At 33.2% G+C, this 15,316-nt stretch overlaps 1 protein-coding gene across 1 annotated transcript; it reads right to left on the reverse strand.

The window, feature by feature from the left end:
• Positions 1-3,541: 3,541 nt before the first annotated feature.
• Positions 3,542-14,713, reverse strand: LOC143258640 (uncharacterized). The gene is made up of 4 exons (XM_076517894.1): positions 13,751-14,713; positions 6,346-6,453; positions 4,785-6,155; positions 3,542-4,351 (listed from the first exon to the last, which is right to left on the reverse strand). The coding sequence occupies exons 1-4, from the start codon at positions 13,811-13,813 to the stop codon at positions 3,590-3,592; spliced, it is 2,304 nt and encodes a 767-aa protein (XP_076374009.1). The 5' UTR covers positions 13,814-14,713; the 3' UTR covers positions 3,542-3,589.
• Between the last annotated feature and the right edge of the window lie 603 nt (positions 14,714-15,316).

The raw sequence follows: 15,316 nt of genomic DNA on the forward strand, positions 1-15,316 counted from the left end.
ATATTGATGCAGGGTTGGCAAATTTATTGTAATCGGTATTATATTCTATAGTGCATATTATTAGCGTCAAGGATGATATTACATCAAAATAGGGTTAATAATAATCTTAATGACAATTTGCTTGTATTGGCTGTATACAGGTTTCCAGTAAAAAAATGTGTGAATGTTATTTATTACTTGTTGCATATCACTGTTCTGTATAGATTTCCAGTAAAACATGTGTGAATGTTATTTATTACTTGTTGTATATCACTGTTCTGTATAGGTTTCCGGTAAAAAATATGTGAATGCCATTTTGCCCGTTGCATGTTCTACAAACAATCAGCCGTTTGTCATCAATGATCATTATCGTTATCAGTTTTATTATGACGTAATAATAATCAGGGAGATTTGTTTAGGATGTCTTGCATTTAGTTGCATAAAAACAAAAACAAATATATAATTCACAATCTGAATACTTTGTAAACTATTTTATTGTGTTAAAACCAAAAATACATGATTAATTAATCAGCATACATAACAAATGACATTTTGACTGGAATAAAATATTCTATCAGTATATTCCTTTTTTATAGCTATCAATAAATTTACATATCAAACAAATAATGCGCTTTTTTCATCTACATATAAAGAATTTAAAATAGTTCATACTTGCTTCTTAGCTGATTCTTTACTAATAAACGAGTATTTCAGTGTACTCTATATAGTCGTGTTGGTCGGAATATTGTAAAATGTCCATCCATTAATGACGGTGTGTTTAGTAATCTCCACAGATAACACAGAAACAGATTATAAAAAGGAAAACGGTTCTGTTCACAGGATAATTTCCATAGTCCTCTTCAGTTTCCACTCACACAGAAACTATTGTTTTTTACATTTGCTTAAATTTACCCATTCCACCATTATTCTGATCTTTGGGTACACTTTTCACTGTCCCTCACCACAGAGACTGTCAATCCCGATATTTGCATAACTTTACACCTCCCAACTACATAAAGACTGTTATCCTTGAGCTATGGTTAACTTCAGCACAAAACTGATATTAAGTAGTACATTTTTACTTTTTACTAACACAGAAATCATTTGTTCTGGTATCTGTATAACTTTAAAACTTTCACCAGCACACAAACTGTTCTTCTGAACTGTAAGTTTACACCTCAATACGTAAACTTCGGAACTGTAAGTTTATAACTCAACACACAAACTATTCATTCTGAACAGTAAGTTTATACCTCAACATATAAACCGTTCATTTTGAGCAGTAAGTTTGCACCTCAGCGCATATACTCTGTGTTCTTAGCTACAGGTAACTTTACAGCTTACACCAACGAAAGAATGATTCGTTTGCAACTGTGGTTAGCTCAAATACAATTCATTAGCACAGACCCAGTTCATCATCCATTGTATTTAATAATACGCGTTTTCAGCACAGACAACATCGATTCTAATATATAGATAGTTTTTACACCTTTCTCGATTACAGAAACTGTTTATTCCAAATATGATAGCCTAAATTAGCACATGGTCCAATCGTTCCACGATGTAGCTAACCTTACAGTTATGTCAAGACTTCTTCATTCGTGGAACTGCGAAACTTGTGGTACGTTTAATCAAAATACGAAGCTGCGAAGGCACTCCCCTTTCAGCTATTTGAATGTTTGACGTTTCTTCATTCTTTGGGAATTTCTTTAAAAATTAGTGCAGTAATGTTCCAATCTTCATAATCACAACATGACAATGAATTATACACATGTGACAGGTGATAATAAGACGTAGCGCAATTAAAATATCGGTATATATACATTATATATTACATACAAGACCTGTAACAACAGTTAAACATTTATCCTGATATGATATAATATAATATTATATATACACACACACATTTATTATTTTGTACAATGCGGTGAAACTCTCTTCTTTACGAATGCTAATATTAATTATCCACAGTTACATTTTAAAATCAGACAAAAATCTTATAACTGTATTCATATTCAATAGTAACATACAACAAACAGACATGAAAACGATACTTGAGAAGTTTCTTAAATAGCGGGATTGAGAGTAAAGTTTAAGACCTTTAAAATAGCAATGTTTCATTCGCCTTGCCAGATACCACTAGCATGTAAAGGTATGTGAAACATTTGCTATTTTAATAAGTTGTTTTTTTCTTTTTAATGGTACTAGCGCTATAAATTATTTTCAACATTACCACATATTCAGCCGTTAAAAATAAATTGTCAGTGTCCATGGATATTTTTTCTATATATCTATTTTGATCATTTGGAATAGCGCGAAAAGGGGCTTCCAAGGTGAATTTTTACTGAAGAACAATAAACAGCCTTTCAAAATTTACTAAATATGTTTTAGCTTTTCAAAGAAAGCATACGTTACTAAATGTAAAATGTCAAGGAAGCAAAGAGCATTTTCAAAATATAAGTTGATGTTGTGACACAGGTCTCAATATATTATTAATTTCGTGCACTAAACAGTTATAACATATAATGAAAATACAGAAATGTCAGATTTTTAGTATTCTAAAATTAAGTATTGTACACTTTTAGTTGTTAGCTCCAAAAGCAACTGTAACGATTGTACAACAGAATAGATGAATGTTATTTGTTTGTGCTGTTACGGATTTACTATTGTATGTTTTCTTTAATATCTATGTTTGTTTCATTTTAATATATATTTAAAAATGCATGTAATTTATATTGTTAAATGTGAATTACGAAAGTTCCGCCTGTTCTTTAAATTTGTAGAAGATTCTCAAGTATAAGAATCAACAATGTACGAGGTATCTATGTAAAATACTAGTGATTGCCAGTATTATTGCAAGTTGAAATCTCGGGAACCTCATTTGATGATTAATAAAAATAGCCATCGCAATACACGAAGAGAAAGTATAATATTGTTATTTGTCTGCTACAGTTAGTATACTATAAACCTTGGAAGTTATAACTGTGATAAACGCTTATTAATCAAGAAACTATAGATATTTGACCAAGAACGTCTATAAATTTCTAACATTACAAACCGTTAAACTTTAGTGAATTAACTTCGGATGTTAGTATTTTATGGAGATAATAGATATATTCGTCGGAGAAAAGTCAGTTTTTATACAGCATAAAGCTAGCCATTAAGCGAAGTGTAACAATATCATCTCATCGTGAACCTGTCGATAAAATATTTAGTTCCATACCAAACAGAGTACGCATCATTGTTTGAAGTTTGTAAAACTTATTTATGTAAATCATTATTTGTAATAACCGTTATTACAAATTGTATTGTTTTTTGTATGTTAAAATACATTTGTGTTGAGAAAGAAAACTGTATGAATCTTGTTGGCAAATATCATAAATTTGATACATATCGACATTCAATTAACTACTAAATTAAAATTAACATTTCAGGCCATTTGAAATCGTAATACGTAACATAATAAATCGGAGACTCTTTAAACATAAATTGTAATACATTACAGTGTATTACAGTGTATTAAAGTCTTATGGCTTTAGGATTATTGTGACAGCTTTTGTAAAAAAAACAAAAAAAACAATATTTAAATGAGGGTTCAATGAACAGTTTATAATGTTTTCTTTTCCTGCTTTTCAGTGATTTTTTCCACAAGTTCTGTTGCAGATGGGTTAAATCCAGGAGGAGGTGGAAGTATTGAAAGAGGTGGGGGAAAGATTTGAGGCGGAAGAGGTGGGGAATCTGGTGGAAGGATTCGGATTGACTTGTACACAGGCGTTTTCTTTTCACCATTTGTTTTGTCCTTAAAACTAAACTCATGTGGTTTATTTGAAGTATTTTCGAGACTTTTACTAGAATGCTTGACTCCACGGTTAGATCCTTTGAATATTTCGTATCCACCACCTTTTTCAAATGGTTCATCACGAATTGAAGATGAATACTGTCTTTCAGGCACTTCTTTGTCAAGAACCAGCACTGGTGTATCGTGGATTGAAAGATTTTCTACAGGTGAATAATACTCCTCGTTTTGTTTCTCATCTAAGGATCTTGGAAAATTTTCAAGAACTTTGTCTAGATGAAGACTTACTAAATCATGAAGTGGAGCTGATGACGAAATTGGAACTATGGAAATATTTGGTTTATCGACAACATTGTCTGATTCACTTACATAAGAGGGGTCGGCATATCTAACTCTTCCCTTGATAAGGAAAACACTATCATCTGGCAGGTTGTGTTTCGCTGGGCTTGATTTCAATATGTTGTATGTTTTCTTCGCCATTTTCACTCTGGCAACACCACTAAAGTAGCGCACACGTGGTTGGTTATTGAGTGGCACAGAAAGAAGGGAAGTTGAAACGCCACCTCCTGGTGTCTGTAATTGCAAATAAAAACTTAACCTTGTTTTGAGAAGTTAAATTCTTGTTCTCACACACAATATATAATATTATTCTTCTGGTCTTTTCACATATATTTAGCACTTTTTATAATTTCAAGAATCCCAGCATGCTTAAAACATCATGTACATTTTATTCATATATACTAAGTTTGTAAAATTTTTATACCATATTGATCATTGGTTAGCTTACACAGCGTTTTTGAACAAAACATTGGATTTCAAATATACTGCTAAATCTTGATTTCACATACAGGACTGAGTTGATGTTATGATAAAATTTAAAACTACATCTTGATAAAAGTTTAAAGCTTTTAAATCTTTTCTAAAAATATAAAATGGCTTGAAATATCACATTTTATTACCGCTGGCTTAGGTAAAACACAACGTTATATTAACATAAAAATCATACCTTTGCGCTAGGAATGCTAACTAAAACTGGAGCCAAATGTGGAATAGGATGTAGTCTATTCTGGTTGTATTTAAGGTAGCCAGGTTGGTGAGGTATTCCTACAGGCGCTTCTTTAAAGAATGGAATAACTACTGGAGTTGGTTTATGAGCATGAAGCAGAGATTTTCCAGCGGGCACATTTCCACTCGTTATTGACTTCATAAAAATCAAAGGACGAAATGCATTAGGACCATTCTTCAATGGACCTTTCAAAAAAGATTCGTCTAGAGGTAGTTCATCAAAAATTACTTGGGGTCTGCTTTCAGGTCCAACGTTCGATCTCCACCCATCTTTAATTCTATGGTCGTCTTGTTGTAATGATGGTCTTATAGGATTAACTGTAACATGATGTTCAATGGCCAATGATTTAAAAGGTGGTACTGGCGTTCTAGATTTAAGATTCCCTTCTGCTTGTCCTTCTCCTAGAACAGTTGAAGAATGTATACGTGGCTCCTGAGAACCGTATCTAAACTTATCTTTTATGTTTTCTTCTTCCAAAATAAAAGGCTGTTCTACCTGTAATATCGGTAAATTAACAGGTAACTTACCATCAACATGTTCACTTCCAAGTATTATTTTTGATTTACCTCTTACTGGTCTCTCTTCTGTTATGATAAAATGTTCACTATTTGGTCCAGAAACACCAGTTTCATATTTATTGGTTAGTGGATTTTCATCAACAATAATAAAAGGCTGTAAATGTGGTTTTCTGGGTGCAGCTTCAGGATGTTTTAATGGTTCATCATAATATACTGCAGGTTGTATGGGTGCTTCGTTAGGACTTGTTTTACCTTTATGCCCTCCTGAACTTGTAGAAATAGTCCCTTCATCATACTCATGTGATTTCAGTCCCTTATCGAAACTATGAGGATATGAACCTCCATCGAATAATGTGGTTCCTTCGTTATTATAAACCAGAAGAGGAGTTTTCGGTTGAGATTTTAATACGGGACGGATTGGTACTGGAGATATACTTTTTGGGATGAACTGTTGAACCGATGGAAACAAAGGTTCAGTTTGTTTGCTTGTAAGCTTTATCTTCTTGGAAAGTGGGGGTAGGTGATGAAGAACAGCACGTGGTGGAGCATGAGGTGCACGTTCAATTTTTACGTCAGCTGGATTGCTTGTTCCAAGCCCTGGTTCGTTAGAAACAATACGTGTTCTGAAGCCATATTTGTCTGCTAAATATATGACGTGACGAAATACTCCATACGGATTTAAGTATCCATACTGGCCCTTCACTACACCATCCAGGTCTTTTTCTTCATGCCGATACTGTCGGCCTTCGTATTCATCGGAAACATCATAACCGAACTGATACGGCATGGGACCCTGTTGTAATACAAAATATGTTTATATTCTAGTACATACATGTGTTTTTTCTAAATCTGTAAGTGCTCGAATTAAATCACCATGAGTTCGAAATTAGTTTCACTAGGCCATTATGTGTTTAGTTTAATCGGTTAAACTGCATAACAATAACTGTTTGCTGTGACACAGTGCTGTCTCTACTGATACTTACTGATGGGTGAGTTTCACGATGGTGGTTGACAGGAGCTGAAGGTACTTGGCCGTCAGCAAAGTAACTAAAGGAAAGAAGTACTGCCACAAACAAGTATTGGAGTGTCATCTGTATAAGAAAGTAATATTGTGAGAAGAAGAATTTCCAATTTTATGAAAGATAAGTTACAGCAATGAAATACGCATACGTAGTCGTCTTCTTTATAAAAGAGTTTTTGCTATGACTTAAAACATCCTGGTTAGCTTTTTGACTAATTGTGTTTTTATAAATAGAAATCTTATGAATAAAATGTTTATACTACTCCCGACAGACAACACTGAGCCGAATGCAAGCACAGAATATTATTGGAAGAATATTTTTTTTACAGAAAGATATGTAAAAACTACGGAAGACCTGAGTCGCAAGGTGAATTTTTTTTTAAATAATTGAGTTATCTCATACGTTACAAGTTTGTTTTTGAATTTTGCACAAATTGGACTACTCTTTTACCAACGAATAGTGGGATTGACCATTACATTCACCCCACGGCTGAAAGGACGAGCGAGCATGTTTGGTGCGACCGGAATTCGAACCAGCGACCCTCGTATTAGGAGTCGAGTGCCGGGCCATGCCGGGTCCCCATACGTTACAAGATAAACACATTACTTTTACTCTTTAATCTTGCGGTTCAGAGTTTCCGTAAAAAAAACAGGAAACTGTTAATTCTTTTAAAACTCGATATGGATTACACGTGCTCAGACTATGAACCCAAAGGTTAATGGTTCGTATCCGTTGCCACAAAAAAAGAAAAAAAAAGCTCTTCGCACTGTGAACCATGAATATGATATAAGAGTGAAGGTTAAAATATCGTTATTTGATTAGAGAAGTGTATCCCAAGAATTGGAGGTAAGTTCTAATGACTAGTTGCCTTTCCTTCAATTTATCAGTTTAAAATTAAGAGCAGCTATATGTAGATAGCTTTTGTTTAGGTTTGCGTCAAAATTCTAAACAAGAAGAAGAAATATGTTTAAAATATTGCTATGTATTAAAAAAATCGAAATGAAAAATAATTTTATAAAACAAAGTATAATCGTTAATATGAAATAATAATGTATGTATTTCACTGACATTGTGCCTTAGCTATCAGTCTAGAAGTGGTAACCAGGATTTTCAAAATTTGTTCAAACCATCCTTTAAAGATAAAGTCTGATTTGATATTCTGGAAGAGGTTAGTTAACCCTACATTTTCAGATCCGTTGTAAACACAAACTGTGGTAGCAGTCTTGTTCTGCGAGTCTTTGAATCAAACGGCTCTGGGAAAAACTGCAAAAATCATGACAGGTTTTTATTATGTCATAACAAAATAGTTTTGTACAGAAACAACCAATCAGAAGTTGTGTAACGCATCCTTATCCGTTTTAGCGTAAAAACAGCTACAAGGATTTAAATATTTATAGAGTATACTAAACCTTATAAGTATGTACTAGTTAATGCAAAAAGCGGACTGCCAGCTAACAAAAGCAAACATCAAATATATTATGTGTAAATTGGGTCAGAATACTTCTGCTTGGAAATGTTAACAATTTTTATACATTCTATTATGCAGTAGTACTTTAATTTAGTACAAAATGTTTAAGAAAGACTATTATGTATTGTAATCAAAGGTAGGAATGTACCCATTCGCAAAATACTTTGAATATATGTACACACAAAGTAGGTCACAATCTTGACATTATAAACCTCACGAATATAGTCTGTATATGTTTGTTAAGTTAAAGTGCAACATGTTGTATCACATACACAACATGTTAATAATAATGTATTTTTCTTATAGCCGTTTGTACACATATTTACATCAAGAAGATAGCATAATGATACACAGTTAATAATAACGTATATTACAGTATAAAACTCGGTACTTCTGGACCAATATGATGCTTCTACTGTCAACATTTGAACACGTAAGGAGGGGAATCTATAGTGTAACAGAGTTGCTCAGTTTAATCCAAAGATTGATTTGTTCACAGTTAGTTTGTGGTATTTTAGGTAGTGGGTTATTTTAAATTAGTATTCAATGCATTGTTTAATCCAAATTCTAATTGTAGTAGTTAAATGAACAAGATAGGTAATGTGTGAGGAAGAGAATTGTTTACAGCTTTGATGACTACTTTTATTTTTCCAATGTCTCATTGGGATAAACTGCTGAGGGCCGCGGATTCGAATCCCCGTCGCATCAAACATGCTTGCCCTTTCAGCCATGGGGGCGTTATAATGTTACAATCAACCCCATTACTTGTTGGTAAAAAAGTAGCCCAAGAGTTGGTGGTAATAACTATCTGCCTTCCCTCTAGTCTTACACTAATAAATTAGGGGCGGCTAGTGCAGAAAGCCCTCGTTTAGCTTTGCGCGAAATTAAAAATAAACAAACAATCACTGGCATAAGCTGACAACGTAGCATACGTGTTACCGTACACATGCATGTGGTAAACTGTGAAGTAAAGTGAAATTAGCTTAAACCGTTTTACAGTGTACAAAAAAAAATGTTTTGATTAAAATTTACCTTTGTTTATAGTGATCCTCGTGTTTCCAAATAAAAGTCCGAGAGGAAAATAAATTTACACACATTTTCACAGCATATAACTGGTTGATAATATAGGTTTCTAATTTTCACAACTGAAATATATTATTGTAAATATGTAAAATATATATAATTACAATATTTTCGTTAATAGAAAAATGGATTACTGTTGTCTTCTTAATGCAAAGCTACACGATAACCTGTTTCATTCTGTTCTCCATGGAGAATCCAACCTGGAATTTTAGCGTTTTAAGTCCGTAAAGCTACATCTAAAACCTCTGGGAGACAAAATGTATGGTAATTCCGTTTTCAAATCGACACATCACGGCTAGAAATGTACAGTACCCAGAAACAAATTGACACAGAAAACATTGATACCACAATCTAACTTTACAACACAAGAAAATGTTTAACAGAAAATATTGCCCGGCATGGCCAGGTGGTTAAAGTACTCGTCTTTTAATCTCAGTGTCACGGGTTCGAATCCCCGTCACACCAAACATGCTCGCCCTTTCAGCTGTGGAAGAGTTATAATGTGACGGTCAATCCTACTATTCGTTGGTAAAAGAGTAGTCTAAGAGTTGGCGATGGGTGGCAATGACTAGCTGCCGTCCATCTAGTCTTACACTGCTAAATTATAGATGGCTGGCGCAAATATCCGTCGTGTAGCTTTGTGCGAAATTTAAAAAACTAACAGAAAATAAAATATTTTCCTCAAAGGGTGTTCAATGAGTCCTTAAAGATAATATCGTGTGAGAGCTTCCTTTTAACTATCTTTTAACCTTAACACGAGTGTCACAGTGGATTAACATATATTTCTAGTATTTTCACAATACAGCAAAGCTGTATATATCTTTATCTGTATATCTGCAACGTCATTTTAACTTTTCTGGCCACGTAGACTTCAATAATCAATCTAAATATATATATGTTTCTATACAGTTACAGAGAGCAACGGCCATGTTATGTAATAATAATTGTTCAAGGAGAAAATCACGCATCTTTAAATAAACTCTAGCTTTTCGTCTTTCTTTTAACAATCACGACTTTGTTCCCGTTTCGTACAAAAAAAAAAGTGTAGCAACATGTACAGTTTTTTTACAGAAGTTTAAAAAACTCATTTCTTCACGAACTCATTGCTATTTTCAGGAAAAAGGTGGTAATTGTTTACGCGGTGAAATAGTTTCGACGCGTGTTTGAATGTTTATACGTTCGTATGCTTCTTCGCTAAATCTCTGTTTTGTTTCTTTTCTATTAAGTGCAAGGTTATACAATGGGCGATCTGCGCTCTGCCTACCAGGGGTACTTAAACCTAATTTTTAGTGTTATAAAGTATCAGACTTCCCACTGAGCCACTGAGGAGCAGAGATTTTTTTTTTAAGTTTCGAAATACTCAAAACGTCCTCCTAACAAAGTTGGAACCCCTCAAACTTTCTGTCAACAGTTGAACGCGACAACCAGTTACGCCAAGGAGACGTAAAAACGAGTTAATTGTGCTGTGTCTATTATGGGTATCGAAACCTGATATTTGGCGTTATAAGCCCCTTGATTTGCCGCTGAGATACCTGAAGGAAATCTCATGTATGTTGGTTAACTGACAACCACCAGAAATGTGAATGTTTTCCTATTACTCTTATCTTTTTATTTTAAGGTTATATTTAAGCATTATTATATTCATGCACCACTGCACTATTTGATCGAAATTAACCACTAGTTTTATTGTGCCCTCGGGCGATATTTATTTGATTCTAAGAATTAATAACGTATGTTAATGTAAAACACGTTTTTCTAAAGAACAAAAAATACGTTCTTTAACGATATCTTCTAAAAATGAATTCACACTGATATCAATAAAAATAATCTTAATACACAGATATGTGTTCAAGATGACAGTTTATTAAATTATTTGCAATGACACGTATTTTTACTGTACTTAATTTTTTTAAAATCTAATTACAAGTACCTTATGTGATGCCGTTCGTAGACAATATACTGTTGGAAATTAATTAAAGCAATTAAGCAGTGTCTACTTAAGTGCAAATTTCAGTAATAAGACGAATAGATTCATCTTGTTGGCTTTTTCTTCAATATTAATTTATTAAAAGGAGAGCTCCTTTAAATACAAAATGTCTCTTTCCACAGATTAAGCATTGTTATAATTTTCCACATAGACTATTCCCTGTTTCCGCAAACAAGAGGGATTCCTTAATAGCCGCGATTGTAATTAGATCTCAAATCGATCAATATATGGAGATATGAGCTAAAAGTTTGTAACTGAAGAAAAAAAAAAAACTCAGAGCTACTCTATGAGCCACTATGCCGAGGCTAAATATTAAATAAAAATGGGTTTAAAAGCAAGTAAGTTACCCAAAGTCGTGTAAGGGATTTATAGAAACCTGTCATTTGACTCAACATTTAACTTTGTTAACTGACAATCACTGATCATTGGTCCTAATAGTGGTCGGAAATAAAGCCACACTTTTTTTAATGTCCAAATATGATGTAAAGTAATACAATAAGAAACATTTGAAAATTAGTTATTTATTGTAATAATATCATGATGTATAATAGATAACATTATATGAAAAATACACGACATACACACGTTAATAATAATACAACTTACAAAAACTATTGTACAAAGATATATACATATATATAAGTAAATGAGGTAAAAGGCTACTCGCTTGGTTTACCACTACCTGAAAAGCACATAAGGAAACATGGTGCCTGACTTGACCTCCAATGAGATCAGTCAGGATTACGATTCTAGATGGCTCCTCTTACGTTTCGTACATTATATATTGAATTTACTAACACATAAGTTAATCTAAACATTTCTTCATTAAAATTTATCGTGTCATACGTTCTAATCAAACAGCACTCTACAAACATTCTGTTTAACTTGACAACTATATTTATGGACAATGCAATCAAGTGTACTCTTCAAGCATATAAGAGGTCAAATATCGCATAAATGAATGGAATAACTCAACACTGTGAAATTAAAATATTGTAAACATATATTTTAAAATTGTGCTTTTTTATTTGAATTTGTTCCAGTACAAGATCGGTTCCCAACCTCATTAAACAAGCAAGTGTTTTTAATACTTTTTTTTTTTCTATTGCACAGTAAGTTTTATATGACTCTTACTTCTGAAAATGAGTTAATAACACAGGCCTGGTATGGTTTAATTATTTTGAGATTCTTAGATGTTCTAAAGTAATTCTTGTACACTGAATCCGAAAATTATAATCATTATTCTCCATCAGTTACAGATTTTTCACAAAACGTTATAAGCTACATCTGAAAGAAAGACAATAACACACAGTTTTGTGTCTGAAGATGATTTCACACACACACACAAAAATCAAGATGAATGAGGATCCACATTTGTTTGAAATCAATGTTCTTTCTTTATCATTAGTTTGTTTGTATATTTGTTAACAAACATAATAATAAAAATGTTCATTGTAGTACATAAAATAATAATTTGATCTAAGTAAGATTTTTTCTTCTCGATTTGTGTGTTTTTGTTTTATCAAAGTCACATCTGGTTATCTGCTGTGTCCACCGAGGGGAATTGATCCCCTGATTTTAACGTTGTAAATTCGTAGACTTACCGCTGTATCAGCGGGAGACTGAAAAAAATCGTTACCTGACAGAAAAAAATGAATATTATTTTCGTTTGTTTTTCGTTTTCACGTAAAGCTACACTAGGGCTACTTCTGATAGTCTTCTCTAATTTAGCAATATAAAACTAGAGGGAAGAAAGCTAGGCATCACCACCCACTGCTAACTCTTGGGCTCCTCTCTTTACCAACGATTAGTGGGAATGACCGTCACATTGTAATTCCACCACGATTGAAAGAGTGAGCATGTTTGGTATGACGGGGATTCGAACCCGCGACCCTCATGTAACGAGTCGATCGCCCTAAGCACCTGGTCATGTCAGACCCTATTATTTTCGACTTCTTCGTAGCTGAATTATGGAAAATTCGTTACTAAACTAAAACAACTTTTAGGAAGTTTAAATTCGCAGGTTTGTGTTATTAGTGAAAACATAAAATAAAATGAAAACATTTTGTCATGCAGACAGAATTTTTAAAAACATTTGGCCCGAAGAGAAAAATAGTAATAAAAGGGGTCCTTGTTTGCGAAAAGGTTAGGAACCACTACAATAGGTCAAGAGTACTAATGTGGACTTAACTTCATTACCTCCAGCCTACTGTCCAAAATCTGTAACACGATCTCCATTTTCCCTTTTTTCCTAGTAACACAATAAACTCATTTTTTCTTCATTTTGTGACTGTATAATAAGTTATAAATGTTAGGTGGAATAACAGCGTATAAGCCGGAAAACGTATTAATACATTCGTTACTTCTGACTACACTATAATAATATTAGTATATCTATACTGAGTATTAGAGTGTTTCGTTTTTTTCGTTCGATTATTTATAAAACGTATTATTTAGTAACATACAAAAGAAAAGAATGCTAAACTAATGGACTTTAAACTACTTTTTATTTGAACGTGGTCTTAACTGTTTAGACAAAAACATGGTAACAGTTATATGTTTTTCTCAGCAACTTAAATTACTACTGATAACGGAAAACTACCTCTTCAACAGGTAGTTTTTAATACGCAGGTAATTATTTGAAGTAATAAACAAACTATACTTTATTTAGTTACTAATAAAGTCTAAACATTGCAATTAAAACAAAAACTTAAACATTTTTATTTAGCAAATATATATATATGTATAGGAATACAATGTTGAAAGTATGTATTTTCGACACACGTTTTGGCAATACTTTGTTTTATTATTAGTGACTCACGACTTACCTTGAATATTCCTTCCGATATTGTGCAGCTTAAGTACTTCTCTGTTTTCCTAGCTTTCGTCATCTAACCATCACAGAATCATCGTAACCCTAACACATGTTATTGTAGCACACCTTTTATTGGCTTTGATCAGTTCATCGTACCGAAATTGTTTCACAAGAGCCAGACATGACTATCTAATGTCTAAAAGGCGTCAACACATTAGCGGTTGGTTAAGCAGGGAACAATATCAGCAGCTAAGCAAGCATCGTATTTTGCCTGGGGCGTACTAGTATTTACACTAACGAAAATATCAGTATCAGTGGTTGAATTGCTTGTAAGGCTGAATACGTTACTTGGCCGTCGCTGAAAAACTTGTTGTTCAACGCGCACTATGGGCGTGTTTGAAATGTCGATGCCATCTCTCGATTCTTCGGTCAACGTTATGTTCTTTGGACAATGGTTTAGTTATATGATGTATAAGTCTGTAAAGTACACATTGATGACCTAAATCTTCAGTTGCTGGAAGATAATTGCTTTCAAACCCACCGCACTGAAACTGTATTAGAAAATAGCATCGGAACCAAATACTAAGTCATGCATATAATTCTGACTTCTTTGAAACTATTCATGTTTCTATTAGAAAACATTTCTCAAAAGAAACATGTCAGGCCAACTTTCTCATGAGAACAATGCTTTTAATAAGTAGACTAGTAAGATAATTTGAATGCAGTTTGGACTACACTTCTATAATAGTTAAGAGTGTTGCTTAAGGCTTATTTATTATCACGATTTTTCTTTTAAAGAAATTACTTGCATTCTTGAAATTGTATTTTCTTTATTGGGTGTGTACTCTCGCCGAGCTGCTGAGTTTACAAAATGAAAGTTTTAATAAACAAAATATATGCACAAGAAATACAGACGTTACGCCACATTCAAGGTAACTTACATTTCGAAAAGCGAAAGAGAAATATGAATTTTATTTCTTTGAAGTTAAGCATAAACAATGGGCTACCTGTATTATGCCCACCATGTGTATAGACGTTTTAAAGGATGCGTTATTTCCAAATTATAACAATAACCGTGTTACAAATATATATAAATAAAGTCATTAAGAGCTTTCTCGAACTATTTACCACACAGATATAACTTGTATTGGAATAAGAAGATATAACAATTGTGCAACCTTAAGATTAGCATCATAAACAAAAACTAAATAACTTCATCATGAATCCAACACTTGTCGTTTAATTAATCCAGTCAGTAAAGAAAACACAACGATATTCTTGCATTAAACACTGGCTTGACCTTGAACTGGGACGTTATTAATCGCGAAGATTTCGTTATAATCCACATAATTGACGTGTGGATAATCTTATTTTAAAAATCTGTTGTCAAGTAAAAACTACAAAACCAGAACATCGATTAACGAGAGGTGACCGCCCCGCATATTAAAATAGGTTTGTCGCGCCGTGTCTTTGCAGATATAAACAACTGGTACTGCTTCTACGATAGTTCAACTTCTACAAGTTAAGAGCACAGTTGAATGGGTTAACCTGATGTTGAGGGTTTAGATTATTACAAAAT

Source organism: Tachypleus tridentatus, chromosome 8, assembly GCF_004210375.1.
Source record: "Tachypleus tridentatus isolate NWPU-2018 chromosome 8, ASM421037v1, whole genome shotgun sequence".
Taxonomy (NCBI): domain Eukaryota; kingdom Metazoa; phylum Arthropoda; class Merostomata; order Xiphosura; family Limulidae; genus Tachypleus; species Tachypleus tridentatus.